Source organism: Ptychodera flava, assembly GCF_041260155.1.
Source record: "Ptychodera flava strain L36383 chromosome 3 unlocalized genomic scaffold, AS_Pfla_20210202 Scaffold_27__1_contigs__length_13241970_pilon, whole genome shotgun sequence".
In the NCBI taxonomy this organism is placed as follows: Eukaryota; Metazoa; Hemichordata; class Enteropneusta; family Ptychoderidae; genus Ptychodera; species Ptychodera flava.
This window is the reverse complement of record NW_027248281.1, coordinates 2,356,495-2,373,253: the sequence shown is the minus strand read 5'-3', so window position 1 is coordinate 2,373,253 and position 16,759 is coordinate 2,356,495. Positions and strand designations below refer to the sequence as shown.

The 16,759-nt window shown below is 37.6% G+C and overlaps 1 protein-coding gene across 2 annotated transcripts in view; it reads left to right on the top strand.

Moving 5' to 3' along the window:
* LOC139126522 (sushi, von Willebrand factor type A, EGF and pentraxin domain-containing protein 1-like) overlaps positions 1 to 16,759 on the top strand; it is a 79,080-nt gene that overhangs the window by 38,200 nt on the left and 24,121 nt on the right. For both annotated transcript variants that reach the window (XM_070692574.1, XM_070692575.1), the window contains exons 7-14: positions 3,447 to 3,635; positions 4,194 to 4,376; positions 6,375 to 6,626; positions 12,992 to 13,189; positions 14,185 to 14,379; positions 14,842 to 15,417; positions 15,788 to 15,949; positions 16,508 to 16,669. In XM_070692574.1, coding sequence (XP_070548675.1) covers positions 3,447 to 3,635; positions 4,194 to 4,376; positions 6,375 to 6,626; positions 12,992 to 13,189; positions 14,185 to 14,379; positions 14,842 to 15,417; positions 15,788 to 15,949; positions 16,508 to 16,669 — 1,917 coding nt within the window. The remainder of the gene's footprint in view (positions 1 to 3,446; positions 3,636 to 4,193; positions 4,377 to 6,374; positions 6,627 to 12,991; positions 13,190 to 14,184; positions 14,380 to 14,841; positions 15,418 to 15,787; positions 15,950 to 16,507; positions 16,670 to 16,759) is intronic.

Here is a 16,759-nt window from a genome sequence, read left to right as displayed (position 1 = left end):
ATTGGTATCTACCCGTTATCTATTATCAAGAGTGGGTGGTACGGTAAACTTTATTGTGATGGGGACGTCTACGTTGTTTGAAATAGGATATCACTGGTAAACTTTTGACAAAATACAAATTGTGTGTTGTGTCGGGAAAACAGAACAGTTGAACTTTGGAAGGGGGTTATACAATCAAAACAAATACTCAATGATGTATTTTGCCAGGGCGAATCTCATTAATATTTTGGCATTGTTCAGAGAGGCACAGCGTTCATGGTTAGCGTTAGTAGTGACAGTCTATATTAGGTGTCAAAGGACACGTTGTATAATGTATTTAGAAATATATTATAATCAAATTTAGCAATAAGCCAAGCTTTCAAGCCATGGCCAAAAATGACAAATTTACTGCAGACGGTCATTAATATGCATTAATATGTAACCCAACACTGCTGATGTTTTTTTCCAAAGTAAAACTTATAACAATATTTAAATCCATACAGAAATCTCGACCTGAAGTTTGAGGCACAGAGGGATTATATTATGTCATAAACATAATTCTACGGTTGTTAAGGTCAGTTAGGTCAGACAATCCTTGTACTTAAGTATTGAAAAGAACATTTTCAACCAATAGAATCGCTGATAAAGCTGGCCTTTCCCACACGTCTGTAACCAAGTCACAGACGAGCATTTTATTTTTTGTCATGTAAGTAGACACTCACAAACTATGTACGACAAAGAGTCAACTTTGTCACGTGACTAGCATGTAAAGCAAGGCATTGAGTAACCTCACGAAGTAATTCGACTACTGAGGATTGGGTCTACTTTCCTTGATAGTCTTCCCGTTTTTTCAAAGATGTAATCGCCTACCCGCCAGGGAAATCTTCTTTTGTTCTGATTTCTACATGACACGGCGTCATTGCACTATCCACTGTGCTGTGCCATCTTGCTTTCAACAGTACGGGGATCAGTTCTTTCGGAATCATCGTAGAAGTAATGTAGCATTTTGAAATATGGCCGATACGTGTCAATGTATACCAATATCCTAATAATGAAATCAAGTACCTTTTCTATAAAATGATTATATCACCAATTTTGTTGTGGCGCCATCTTAGGGAAATTCAGCGATGAAATTACCACTCCATGTTTTGAATGTTAGAATATACAATGTCAATGGTAATCGACTAATGTAAATGGTATAAACCACACCGAGCTACAGTTTACCACGAGATTTTGACCAGTTCACGACATATATGCACGAGTGATATGTGAAGTGAACTAGTCAAAACCGAGCGGTATACAGTCGCTCGTTGTGGTTTATTTCTATTATATCATAACAGTATATTGAAATTCTGGAATGGAACGTCAAAAGGCCATTTGCTATTGCCGAGAGCTTGCGCGTGTGCCAACCGTGCTATATCGCAAACATAGTACGTTTTTTCAACGTCTCGACCAATCAGATCGCTGTATGTTCGCCATCCATATAATGGTGTGATGTAATATCTGATATCAGACATACAACTTCCTTATGAGAAATCCCAGGAAAAGAAAGCTAACTGCAAATATTATCCAACGTTATTTACGTACAAAGGGGCTCGTTCATTTACTAATGGAAAAATGTATTTTTGCAGTAGCAACGAGCAAACCCCGGGCATTATATGATAGAAATGCAAATATCGATATGATAAGTATTAAAATCATTAGCGATTATAACTGAAATTTACGGAGATAAACCTCATAACCTAATCATTGTGATAAAATTTATCTTGAGCAGAGAGATAGTAACTAATCAATAATAAATAATTTCAAAGGCAAAGGCCGAAATTGATAAACTTTCCCCATCTCATCCTTCTCTCTTTGTGTGTCTGTCTGTCAGTCTCTCTCTCTCTCTCTCTCTCTCTCTCTCTCTCTCTCTCTCCTCTCTCTCTCTCTCTCTCTCTCTCTCTCTGTTTTTGTTACATGTAGGACAGTAAATTTTGAATTGTAAAAGCAATTGCTGTGCGATATTTAAATCCGTATGTCACCACTCTGTGAATGAATGGGCTCACAAAAATTTGATGATTAATAGAATCCCACGCTCAAATTGGCTGACATGGAAAGTCTATTATATATCTGATAATGATACACATTTGGGGATTTCTGTCAAACGACATTGGGAAGTGCTATCATGATCAGACGTTTGCGTTTTGTTTGTGTGAGACAGAAATGTCCTGACTAATATTTGGACTACACTTTAACCAACCGGTTTGCCAAATGTTTTCTGGTATGCATTCAATACTCTCAGAAATAGAATCTACCGTGTCGAGATGTGCAAACGCCTTTACGATGAAGGGCCATTCTTTGATTTCTATCATTCCGCGTAAAAAAATGAGACTCTTCCATTTACATTTATCAACATAAAGCGTACATCTATTCTGATAAAAGTCCAATATTCACAGTTTTTATCTGAATTATTCTCAACGTAGTGAGCATAAAATGCTCAGATGGATAATGCAAGCAGCCACACCAACATAAAAATCGGTTCCTATTTCGTGTATCAGTGGGCAACCGTAACCATAATCGTCGATCTACAAAACAGTTTCCCTTTGTTCGGTGTCGTCTACCCGGCTGTAGCTCTTGATTTACACTTCATGACATCCCATTCGTCAAATATTACTTATGCACGAGGTGCAGTGAAGGGCAATGACCTCGAAACATTTGTCGTACAAACACATATTCGTTCACGCAATAATGCAGAATATGAGAGACAATCGATCACACACCGCCTCCTAGCATACCAGGTTAGAAATAAAATGGACAAGTCATATTGTTGTCAGTGAAAAAAATTGTCGCCTCACCATGTTATAAGTTTGTCAAACATACATAAACTGGCATTTCCACAAATTATTGCGTCTATTATTGCATCGTTACACACATATCTATGACTGTATACATACATACATACATACATACATACATACATACATACATACATACATACATACATACATACATACATACATACATACTATAGATGGCGCGGTCATAAAGCACGGGGATCTAGATTAATATCGCGAAGACGCTAACACTATTTGAACAGATAAAGGGCTCCACAATGTCGCTGATATGATAAGACTTTGTTATCGGAGCTATTTATCTTGATTCGTTTCAATGTTGCCCAGAACACTTTCGAATAATCCCCCGGTATTGTACGAATGTTGCATCTTAACGGTATCACTCCAAAGACGGTATACCCTCAGAATACAAACGATATAACTGGATAGCTTTTTTTCCGAATTTTACACTATCCGTTTTATGTAAGCTGCCTATAGGAATTTCGTCAGGATACACTAACAGATTATACATGTAATAATTTATCAAATAATTACTATCAAACACTAAAATGGTAAACACTGGTATTATGCTGAACAATATCCATCTCTATTTTGTATTTCACTAACCAATAACGTTTTCATTGCTGTTTTTAGTATCCGAATGTGACAGGCTGACACCGCCAAGAAACGCCTTTTTACAGCAGAGTTCCGGTTTTCCACTTCTCGGCTCTAGTGTAGAATACATGTGTTACAATGGTTACAGTCTCCATGGTGATCGACATCGCCGTTGTCAAAACAAAGACGGTAAAGTTAATTGGAGTGGAAAGACACCAAAGTGTATTGGTAGGTCATCCAGAGTTTTGCTCATTACTTTCAATTCCTGTCACCTCAATAAACGTTTACGTCTCTATTCATCACTCGTTCTAACAAAACGTTCTGTTGTTGTAAAGTACAAATGCGACATCCTAACTGTCGCACGTATTGATTTCTTTAACACCCACTTGTCACGTACGTTGTTGTTGTTGTCATCAATGTCGTCGTCGTCGTTGTTGTTGTTGTTGTTGTTGTTGTTGATGTTCTTGTTGTTGTTGCTGCTGGTATTGTCGTGGTTGTTGTCACAAAATTGTGTCCAGTATTTCAAAGGGCACAGTAACATTACTCATGCATGAAGATTTTTAATATCCTTTAAGCTTTTTCGTGTCAAGTGGCACTACCTACATGATTTAAGTGTGTTATCCGTTATTTGTGCCAGGAACTAAATGTTCAATGATTCGGTCGCTAGGCAACAGTTACTGCTCTGTTGATTGACAGCAAACGCTAAAGTTTATCTGTACATGATAAGTGTGCTTTGAAGGTTGATCAATCATTTGATGATGTTAATGTTGTTTTTCGGCCAAACAGCCAGTAAATGTAAATCATTGGTCAATCCACAATGGGGAATCTTTTCCTGTACATCTGGCAGCCAGTACCAAAGCCAATGCACTCTGACGTGTTACCAAGGATTTGATGTACCATCGGGTTATAATCGTGTGGTGTTATGTAAAGAGAACGGCCAATGGGATGGAGGAACTCCTTACTGCGTCGGTATGCATTAAGTTACAGCAACTGTTACTATAACAACAAAATAAACGATTGTACTTCCTGTAGGATTCGTTCAACTTTGAAGAGAATTTATCAGTCTGTAACTTCCGATTTCTCAATGATACATAATATATTTCAAGAGGCGGCATTGTAGCGCTTTTTTACAAGCAAACGAAGTATTTCAAGTAGTTAATGTAGCGTGGCGTTATGAATTATTGCTGCAGACCTTTTGATATAAAAGACACAAAAGCAGAGAAACACTGACATTTAACAGCGTTAACTTTAAACGGAAACGTTGTCGACGATAACAGTGTTCTTGAAAAAATAAAAGAAACAGCTTTGTGATATTTCTATGATGTCATCGAAAGTTACATCATTCATTATTCTGTGGTTTGGAATAGAAAATGGTCTTTACTACTCATCAATGACAATGATGATAGAGAACCCACACTGTAATAAAAAGGATAGACGATTGTGACGTCACACTATGATATGACTGGTCTCCTATGCTGTGACTAATATCAAGATGTAAAATATATGCCATAATCGACACCCTTTGGATAAATATAGACTGAAAGATTCCGTCGCGTGCGGGCGCTCCGGCGCACTGCGACCTACGACCCTTTACCACGACTGAAGGCACACTGTACTTGGCCGCGGCAAACTCAGAGAGAAAAAAGTACCGCCCACAACTGACTTCATAGACTTTTCAAATATGTAAATCATGGTTGTGTAATTTGAATATTGCTCACGTGGGCTGTTTACGGGCATAATGAACACGCTGTAGTGAGCGATGTGGCGGTCTTGTTACCCTACATACTGTCAATTAACTCGTTTCTGTAATACGATTGGTTCCAACAAATTTTGTTGGAGAACAGGATTTCAACAGTGTGCCTTCAGTCGTGGTAAAGGGTCGTAGGTCGCAGTGCGCCGGAGCGCCCGCACGCGACGGAATCTTTCAGTCTAGGATAAATACAGAGGATGTACAATTTCACTGGAAAGATATCATTTGCAATCATTCTCAGACTGTCATTATTCTCAATACTCAATTGAAGCGAATCTAAAGTTCAATGGTATCGCCGTAAATTGATACCAATGCATGTGTTGTCTTATACAGTTGTTGAGAGGAATTCGATTTCAACACAATGAAAATCAGCATTTGCATATCTCATCAGTATATTGTGGATATGTGTCGCCATTACAAATATTTCGTCCCGACAGGATATCCCTGCTGGCTAGGTCTGACGGGATATCAGGGTATCGAAGCTTTCAAAATATAAAACCACCCTTGATGTAGTATACGCCTCGAAAGTGAAAGACTTACGCTTTTGCTCAAACTCTTCTCAAGGAACTCTTCAACATTTCTTTTTCAAAATCAAGAATAAAAATCGGGGGTCACCGTGCAAATTTTGGTAATAGAGAAGCAAATTACTTAAAGATTTACCGATATTTGAAATTCAAAATGGCCGCCATCTATGTGTTAACTCTATGGGGAAAAATACATTTTCGATTTTCGAAAACGCAAGACTGTGAAAATTTTTCTTACACCAAGAGCTATAAACTGAGCTCCCCCCAAGGGATAGATAAGAAAAGAATTGTAAAAGTTTGAGAGTCCGAATATCTGTCCCCGAGGCGCATGCTCCCTTAAATGTTCGTTAAAGGGAAACAGTCGTCGGAACTGCGCCTGTGCGAGTTTCTTGTTTACAAACAATGTATTTCGTGCAGGATATCTAGATGCACCTCATCATCATAGCTGCAACATTTAAATTATACGATGTACATTATGACAGACATGTTTTAACTTTCATCAATCACCATCGTACCTTGGATACAGTGTTTACATTGGTCGTATGGGTCCCATACGATCTTTGAGCGCAGTTCCGACGACTGTATCCTTTTAAGAGGATAGTTTAAAATTTGAAGAAAGATGATTGATTTTTTAACGCAGTAGAGTGTTTATTCAAGACACCGGATCATACTTGCCATAACTTTACGTTGCAGATGTCATGCCCCCTTCTTTTGAGAATTGTCCCAATGACGTCACAACATTGGTGGCTGAAGGAACGACAGCTAGTAGAGTACAATGGGAAAATTTATTAGTGAGCGACAATTCTCATGACGTCATCAAGGCACGCATCATACAAGGAAAAGGATCTGACTCCCTATTCGAAGTCGGACATCACGTGATCAAGTATCAAGCCACTGATAGCGCTGCCAATAGCGCTTACTGTCAATTCACAGTCCGAATCATCGGTAAGTATATCACGTGGTCGTCTCGTTTGACAAAATGTAATAACGCGATTGCCTCTACACTCTTATAATTAAATGACCCACATTTCCTGAAAAACCTTCGAACTGCTCTCAAGGTGATGACTTTGTCACAAATTTAATCAGCTTTTAATTTCTCTCAATTGATGATGTTAAATTGAAAAGAAAAAAATTAATTAAGTATGACCCCAAAAGTAATCTTAAAAATTAATATTGAAATATTAATAGTCTGCTAAAACGCAGAAGTTGTTGATATGACGGAATATTTAAGATGTCACCGCAATTTGAATGTTAATGCACTTGTAGTGGTTTGATAATCCATTCAACAGATAACAGGGTACATGAAAGAGTACGGCGATAACAGTGTACATGAATGGGTACAGCGATAACAAGAATAAACCGCCTGTACCTTCCACTATCGATGTCGCAAAAAAATCTTGAAACTTTCTGAGTGAGCTTCCAGTTCTCAACAGACGATAGACGATAGGACGGCAAACCTAATTATTTTAAAGGTGGTCTACTGTGAATATTCAAGGTAGATCCGACTTTTAAAGGGGTGGTATTTTCTATTAATAGAAATCACGGTACCTTAGATACGATGTTGCCATGTCATAAAAGTCTCAGACGGTCGACCATATTTTCAACATGGCTGATTTCTACAGGTAAAACACAAACGACTGTAGGAGCAAAAAAAAATTTTAGGTTATACAGGAATTTCACAGCAGAAATACCTAAATAGATGAAAAGATACATGAGTTTAGCTAGTTTAATAAACACATATAACTTTTTGCCATTAAAACGATTGCATTGCGTGAAAATAGGGACAAATTAGGGACGGACGTAAATTAGCAGGGGGGGGGCGGGGGGATTTGGGGGAGGGTGACAAATTTTGGAGCCTCTGTTTGGGGAGGGTCACAATTTTTGAGCTCCGCTAAGGGGAGGGTAACAAATTTTTGGGCTTGTTGTTGGTGCACTAAAAGTAGAAAACAAATTGTTTGTAAGACAATATGCTCACATGACATCGCATGCATCACTCGCACACACGCCTCTTACTTTCTATTAAACGCTCATTCCAACTCTCTGTGTATCTCTTCCCCACCATTATCTTAAACAGGATTGTCTCTCTTGTCGCTATTCTTATCGCCTTAAGTTTATAGCCAATCCAATCTATTGTTTCTCAGCTAACCCAACATATTAAAGGGAATGACTCGTGGTTAATAAACACTGGACAGTGTTTTTGCTAAGGTTGGGGAACATTGGGAACCTGGTAAAATTTCTGTTGTCCGCTAGTATGACTGCACTGATATACCAAGGCTAACCCTGGTAAAATGACCGGGGAACCCTGGTAACATTTACCTAGGTACCGCCCTTAACAAAAACACTGCTGGATATTACCACAATATCTTACATTGTTCTACTGATGTAGTCAATGTTGAAACCTAATCATTTGACGATATTATTTCTCATTCCACTTCTTGTTGATGAACAAAAGTTCCCTCTCTTACATAAGCCACTTCCTTTAAAGTTTAAGGCTATAAGCTACACCCTGCATCAGTCCCTTTTTAGGGTCATGAATTTTAGTTTTTAGAGATACATGTACTATTGTTTGAAATTAAGAGCTAGCTTTGGTGTGATAATTAATAATTTTGATTCCAGAAAAGTGATTTTAGTATACTGAAATATTTCTGTACAGTCATTTTTCAAGTTTACATTGGCTTTACCACGTGGGTACTATCTTTGGAATGGATAGCGTTCATTTGTGTTGTGATGGCAGAATATATAACATTTGTTGAAATTTAATGTGGGTAATTTATACAGTGAATTAACAAAAGTATTGAAAAATTTTTAAAGTCTTACAAATTATTGTCTTTTTTGGTATAATCTGTGCATAAACTAGACAAATAAAATCTTTAGGTCATAATTTCACGACACAAACTTAAAAAAATATGCCACATCCATTCCAAAGATAATATCCAGTCTGAAAAACCAAGTAAAATTGAAAATTCTTGCATTAGCCATATTGATCACATATTCAAATTGAACTTGATTAAATATGAAATCTCTTTTCTGAGAATCTTGATGCAACGTTATGTACTAAAAAGCAATATACCCTACCCAATATCATTTCAGAATATGAAGACTTGATTGAAATAGTGTTTGCCACTTCTGTGTCAAATCAGGATCAGTCTATTCCCTATTATCTAGGCTGCTTTCTGTGATATGTTCAAAATGCAAAGAAACATATCCCCTCTGCAAATTTACAAAGTACTGTCAATGTTAAAACACCATAATTTCACACTATAGCATTCAATCTATGACCGCACTTTGAATTGTTTGCTTAAATTATTGATCGAATAGGCAACCTTTCCTCCAAAACAGGGCAACGACCAAAACTTCTCATTGTCTACTGGAACACACACCGTAGTACATTTTGTAAAACTGGATTTGCTATGAGTGCAGTGAGCACATATACAGGTATTTTCAGTTCTCTAACTACACAAGTCTATCGGGAATATTGTAAAATTCAGTGAATAGGGGTCATGCACACACATGTAGTTCTATTCTGTACAAGGAACACATTTAAAACATACTTTCCCACATTTCCTCCCCATGTAGAGATTGAACCGCTCAATACATTGTACATGACCATATAACATTGTTATGGAGATCATTGTCACATGTGTTTCCAGTATGTGATACATTCCAAAATTATGAATTTCACTGATATTTTGATAAATGTTAAATTATAATTCCTAAGAAAAAATGGCAGGCACATGTGCATTAATATAAAAAAAAACATTTGAAGAGCATTATTTATTACAATCACTCTTAATGGAGTATAAGTGTGCTCTAGTCCATTATAAGCCAATTTGGGCATTCATTATTGGAATTATTGGACAGCCTGTTGAATCATAACATTCCACATGTGCAGTTCAAAGCCAAAGTGAAAGGGTACATATTTACTGCCTACTTTACATGATATATGCCATTGACTTGGTGTAGCAGTCTAAGCCCTACGAGCATGGTTAGAGTATTCAGCTATTGGCTGCTCTGATTGCCTCCAACAATGGCATACTCTTCACACACAGGTGCAACCACAGTCGATCGCTACGCGAAGGCCTATGCACCCGGAAGAGCTCTCTCTAACGGGTGCATACAGTAGGCCTTCGCATAGCGACAGTGGTACATATATCCTCCTAGCGTAGAGTAGGGCAATATTGCCGTTGTACCTCAATTTCTGTACTGGTGTTTAGGTAGGACGTCAACTTGAAGCTAATTAAAACTCTAAAAAGGCAAAACCTTCAGCTTCAGAACTGCAGCTACATAAACCAAGGAGTGATACCATGGAACTACCAAAAGAGTGTGGCAGCTCCTTAGCTCTGCGTACAGGTCTGTGTGTTCCCGGCGTTATACGGCCTGTGGTGGAGGCCGTATAACGCCGGGAACACACAGACCTGTACGCAGGGCTAGGTAACTCCATGGTGATACTGATACACTCCCGCTTGGGAAAACAACACCGAGACTTGTGAATTGTAATATCAACATCCTTCTGATCCTTAACATATTTTCATAGACCAATAAGTCAATCATTTAAACATACAGACCTTTATTTCCTGAAAACGATAGGCTAAAATGTACAGTGTACGTCCAGAGAACTTCATGGTGAACGTTGAATGCGTGCAAGTTATTTGAATATTTTTAGAATGGTGTTCACAGTCACACTTGGAAGTAGTGACAATTTAGTTCAGTTGTAAGTGAAACATATTTATGAAAATCATCATTCAATTAAGTACTTTCAATACTTAGACCTCAATCAATTTTGACAGTCAGGAAAACGGACAGAAATAATTGAGTGAAATTGGACTAATATGACGAATCTTTAACTTAAAATGACGTTAAAGTCACTGTCATTTTCCAGTCGAATACAATAATGTACAATGTACGTACCAAGCTTGCAGGTCGAGTCCAGGGGGTCAAATATGATATGAAATAGGCCCAGAAGAAAGTTTTTAAGTACCTTTGAAACAAGCGGACGGCCGAACTTGTTAAGCGGTCAGCGGTCATCTAGTACGAAGAGTTTAACTTTTTCACATGATGCTATGCTTTGGTGTCTATACTTCCGTGGTGTACAACATACATGATTCGGCACTCTGCAGAGGACTGCACTTTCATATTGGAAATATTTGTGAGTTCACATGGTGATGTAATCTTACATCCTTTTCAGAAATGGTTAATATTATGATAATTTGAACAAAGCTACTTTTGTCAACATTTTACAGTACTATCTTGTCAATGCACCAATTATAAAAGTATTCATTGCCACCATTTTAATACTTCAACAGTGCAATGGTCATGCTGCTTGACACAGTGACACTTGAAAGAATCTGTACTAGATATGTACCAAGTTATTAAGGGACAAAGTTGCTCATTTTTGACAATATTTTGCCATTTATATTTCTTTTGATAGATCATTCTCACTGAAATATGCTCACTCTCTGGTTATTGCAATTGCAATTCAATTCTCACCCTTTTATAAGACACATTAACATGTGAAATTTACTATGTTACAATGCTTGGTACATACCTTAAATTAAATTATTAAGCTTAAGTGATCACATGTTATATCCATGCATGCACATGAGTTGAGCTGTGACAACCAGAGATTGCAATTGAGTCCATTTCAGTGAGCAGCAGAAAAGCATATATTCAACAGAAATTAAAATGACCAAAATTTTGTCAAAAATGAGTGACTTTGTCCCTTTAATGGCCAATGAAAATGGCTAAATTCCATGTTTGCTGTTTTGTTATTTTTGCCTGTCAGTCACTGTAATTTGAAACAATAGTGTATGGACAAGGTGTTGTTAGTTTTGTTATTGTTTACTCTGCAAGTCAGAGTTACATAAATTCATAAGATTTCAGAATTCACAAGGTTTTATTTTTACTATTGAAAATTTATAAAAAGGTAAAATTAATTGAGATGTATTATTTAACAAGGATATCAGACCCAACACTGTAGAGTACTCTAAATGTGTTCAGACTTGCTGTCACAACTCTGACCTTGCAATTGTCTGAGTTTGCTGAAACAAATGTGCGTGTACCACAAGTTTGTTAAAGGGACTGCAAAAGACCTGGCGAGGAAGTTATATGCAGTAAAAGAGGACAGGAGCTGAATATTATTTTCAGAATTGTTCAGTATTAGCTGCTGTATTTTAGCATGATATGCTCAGTATTGATTCAGTTTGTCAGCATATAAGCCTGATAACACTTGAGCAGTGGTGTCATTTTTTGTGTCCAGTGAAGTCTTAAAACTGTTTTTTGTGGTTTGTTCCAAATTTACAAGTGTGCTGACAAAATGGAAAATTGAGCATTTCATCAAACTTGTGCATAAAATCAAACAATGAATGAATTTAATCATAGAGTTTATCCTATGGTGTTCCCCAGAACAATCCACCCATACCACACTGGAAACAAGAATACCAGACTCCTTTATCTGGTGATTGGTTTACTAAGTTTAAACAGTATATTAAAACCATTATCATAACAATTGAAATGCATATTATGTAGGCAGAGAAATCAGGGGGTTCCCTTCTATTAAAAGTACTGAAAAATCTGTAGCATACCAGTAGAATATCCAGAATTTTGTTTAATAGATTTAATAGTTTTACCCATGCTGGTCAAATGTGACTGACACAGAGTCAGTGAAAGTATTCTTGGGTAAGGCTGACATCCATATCTAGACTTGTTCTTGTCACAAGCAGAAGCAAATAAAACTTTTGCAGGCATCCTTTGCTGGTGTCCATCTATATTGCCCAGTGTCGTAAATCCCCACCTCAATTAACGTCGAAGATTCGATCAATTTGTAAAATTATATTTTTTTGAAACTGGGGGAGGGTCACAAATTTTTCAGCCTTGCTTTGGGGGAGGGTCATAAATTTTTGGACTAAATTTTGGGGGAGGGTCATGATTTTTTGGCCGCTGTCTTGCGAAATCCCCCCGGCCCTCCCCCTGCTAATTACGTCCAGTCCCTTATTCATCAGACCACTTTCTAAAACTCTTGCTAAGGCGAGAAGTCGACTTTTTTACCCACAGTGCATTTCAACATTGAGCAGCTTTGCACCTAAGCACAGGGAAAAGCTATTTATGGTAGCGATAATTGTATGTCAACTATCTAAGTAAACAAATAAGTTTGATAGCAATAACAATAACAACAAATCAAAAAACAACAAGACAGTTCGCAAGGGATTGTCCTTTTATTCAGTGATGATCATAACGAGGAGAAAACACCCGTCGGTCATTTATCGAGGAATGTTGCCTGTTTATTTATACTAGTATTCTAACGCTTTTAGCAGAGTCCACATGCCCGCCCATCAAACCGTTGTCACAGCAACGAGTTGACTGTCCAAATGGATATCGAGCGGGTGCAATATGTACGCTCGGTTGTCGTTATGGTTACAAATTAGAAGGTCGCTCGACGGTGAAATGTGAGAAAGAGCAAAACACAGTCAATGGATTCTGGGATTGGCATGGGGAACAACCACCATGTACCCGTATGTATCATTCTAACCCTATTGAACTTGGCCTTGTTTCTGTGTCATTAATGAACGCCCTTTTCCTTTTGTATCATTTCCGATGACGTCATACTGACACTTGCAAAAGTGTGGAATGGACCTAAGCAGGGGTCAAAGGGAAGGAGATCTGCAGGGTAGCGAAAATCATTGAACAACGCTGTTTATATTAAAATGAAAACACAATACTTACATGACTGCAAATTGCAACAAGTATGAAACTCTTGAAAAGTACGTTCCGTCTGTCAACGATAAAATTTGCCAAATACGCCATGGATTGGCACGTCCTCTACCAATTTTCTCGATGTAAATGACTCATCTTTGAATCCAAAGATAACTTAGCTTTGAATGGCTGTGTCAGTCACTGCAACTCTTGTTTCCACTGCCTTCAATAGTTTCATATTCGGTAATCTGCTCAATTTTGGAGACTTTTGTATCAAACCTCTATCCGCACACTATTTCTATCATTGAATTGACATTTTATGAGCCCGTAATAAAGCAGGTATGAAGATTGAGTTAAAACATTTTGAAGTATGTAGTCTGCATTAGTAACGAAAAGCTCCTTTCTGAGTCAGAAATCATTTGTATAAGGGGTAGCACACCAATCTCTTTTATGTTATTTCATTGCTTTTCTACCAAAAATAACGTCCTGGATTGCGAAAGTCACTTGTTAAAATCTACAGACGTGTTTTGCAAGATAGCTTGCCATGCAAGGAGTCCTTTTTACTCATTACCTGTGCAAGGTAGAAGATTGTGGTGGCAATCTTCTAGAAAATGTCCAATCATGACGTGGTTTATATTTATTTACCTGGCAAGGACAATTCATTCCAAAGTAAAATTTATTCCCAGCGTGAACTCTTTCGTTAACAATGCAATGACGGGTTTAAAATGAATGCTTTGGAAAATATTGAATATTCGTTTGTAAGCAAGACTTCATGTACCTTATTCTTATACATTTATTGTTTTCACATTACAAGCCATATTATGTCCACAGTTACGATCGCCAATGAACGGTAGACTCCTCTGTGACCTTTGGGGTCACAAGAGACTTTGCAGAGTTGATTGTGACGAAGGTTACCAAGTACCACGTGACTATGACTATCCCGTCATGCAGTTCGTATGTTCCCCGGCTGGGAAATGGACGCCAAACGCAGACGTACCAGACTGCATAGGTATGCCTAGCAATCATGGTCATTGTTCATTAGCACACTCAGGAATACACAGAGAATAAAACTGAATACATTTTTGATTAATTATATCCGATTACCAGAGAGTAGAGTGATGATAAAATTAACCTTAAAATGACAACACATCCCCTCTCTCACGTGATGGAAGGACACGTTGTGAAAAGTAATGTCTCATATAAATTACTACTGAGAAAAAACACATTTTGCACATAAACTAAATTATAGATCACTTTCATTAGGCTATTTTAGGCTTTTCTGCAATAATAAGGAAACATGGTCAAAACATTAAAAAAATCGATAACATTTCTCTTCTCTCCTAATACAAATGCACCTGACCTGATATAGAAAGGTCAACCACAGTTCAATAGTTAGGGCACCAAGGTGACTTTACCGGCATGCATGTCTCGACAAAACACTGTTAACGCGCGTCTTTGTATTTATTCACAGAAAGTAAAGAACCAAGGTCAGGTTCTCTGCCAAGTGAACTCTATTACTACTCCAGAAACTGTTCGGATCCAAATTTCCAGAGAGAAGTTGGAGATCTGTTTATCAGCAAACTAGATATGACGTCATTAAAGTCTAGCGTTTGTGAGGATAAAGTGGATTGTTACTTCGAAGATGTTCAAATTAAATGTGAGCCTTTAAGACATGTCAGTAGGTTAATTCGTCGTTTCATGAATCTAAGGTCAAATAAACGTGGATTGTTACCCTCTCCGTTACAAAACGTCAGGATGGTAGCGATGGACGATACTTACTGGAATCTATTGGTGATTGAATTCAATATCAAAGCCGAACCACCGTCAGACGACACACAGACGCCGGATGTAACGATCGGTGGTGTTCTGGACGACACTTTACACCAAGTGGCAAAGGTGGTAGAAGGTTTGGTAATGGCGGGAAATTTAACCTTGCCAATATGGAGAGGTGTGACGACAGAATTAGAGAAGGAATCATTTACATATGGCAATACGCAGATATCATGTGACCAAGGACTTTTGCCTCGTTCTGGAAGTTATTCCTGTGGTTAGTTCTCTTTACTTTACATTTGAAAGAAATCTTCTTTGCGATTTACATCGCACATAAAGCTGATCGTACTATCTACAGTGTCAACGTTAGAATCTTTTCATCAAAATTTAATTTTACCTCTTAAATAGATGGAATGTATTCAGTTGAATGCAAATGTAAAGAATTGTTGAGAATGGAATTGATGTATGTACACCAATATGAATGATACATGTATATACACAATATTGAATGATACATGTATATAAGACTTGTATACTGCTCTCCTAACTTGCAGTTTGACACCGAGTAAGGTAAGGCATATGCCAGACTGAAAATTTATTTTCCGAGTAAGGTATTTGAATTTACAATGTTTCTAATCTTCTTTTAGCGTCGTGTGGTACTGGTTCCTATTTTAACGCTACTCTGGACACGTGCGTTCGATGTCCCGTCGGATATTATCAAGACAAGGCAGGTCGTTTTAGCTGTACAGCGTGTCCAGCTGGCACCTCAACGACCAGTCACGGATCAAAGAATGCTTCACATTGTCAGGGTTAGTATCGATTTCAGAATCGCTCGACCTAAATGTTCATGTTTTTATTAGAGCGAAATGTCTAGAGAGTCAATTATGGTATCAGATTGCCCCCGGCAGCTATCGACAAAATATGGAAATTGGGAATTGACTTGTATTTCATCGCTCAGCACTTGTACAGCCGACCACTTCAAAAGATTGACTCGAAATACCGCTTAATTCAGTTATCTTAGATTTATTCTGAAAAGACATCAAAATTGGTAAATTTATTCAAAAGCAATTATGCATATGAAACTAGATTAGGTTTGTGAGACCATGAGTGTAATTGGTCGTTTCATAGTAAATGCATCATGTTTCGGTCAATGACATTCTTACAAATGTCGACATTAACAAAGAATCGTGTTCGTCTAGATGTACAATCATTTCCAGATAATTCTTATTCCTATTACATATCACTGCTGATATCTATACTATTTTGAAGATCACAGCTATTGGTATGCATGTCATCAAATATATAAAACGTTGAACAAAATGTTTAGATGTAAAAGTTGGCCAGTTTCTCTTTCTGTTTTAAATCAGCTATGTGTAAAGCCGGCTACTATTCTACCAATGGCCTTGAACCATGTTCAATGTGTGACAGAGGTTTTTATCAAAGTCGCAAAGGCCAACGTAGCTGTGAATCCTGTCCTTATGATAAAACCACACTTCAGATGGGAATGACGTCACAAGTCGCATGCACGGGTAAGCAATACCCTTCAACATTATGTTTAGATTATTGTTTATACGTAGATTATCATAAAATTGATTCATTTTATGCTTTATACTCATCAT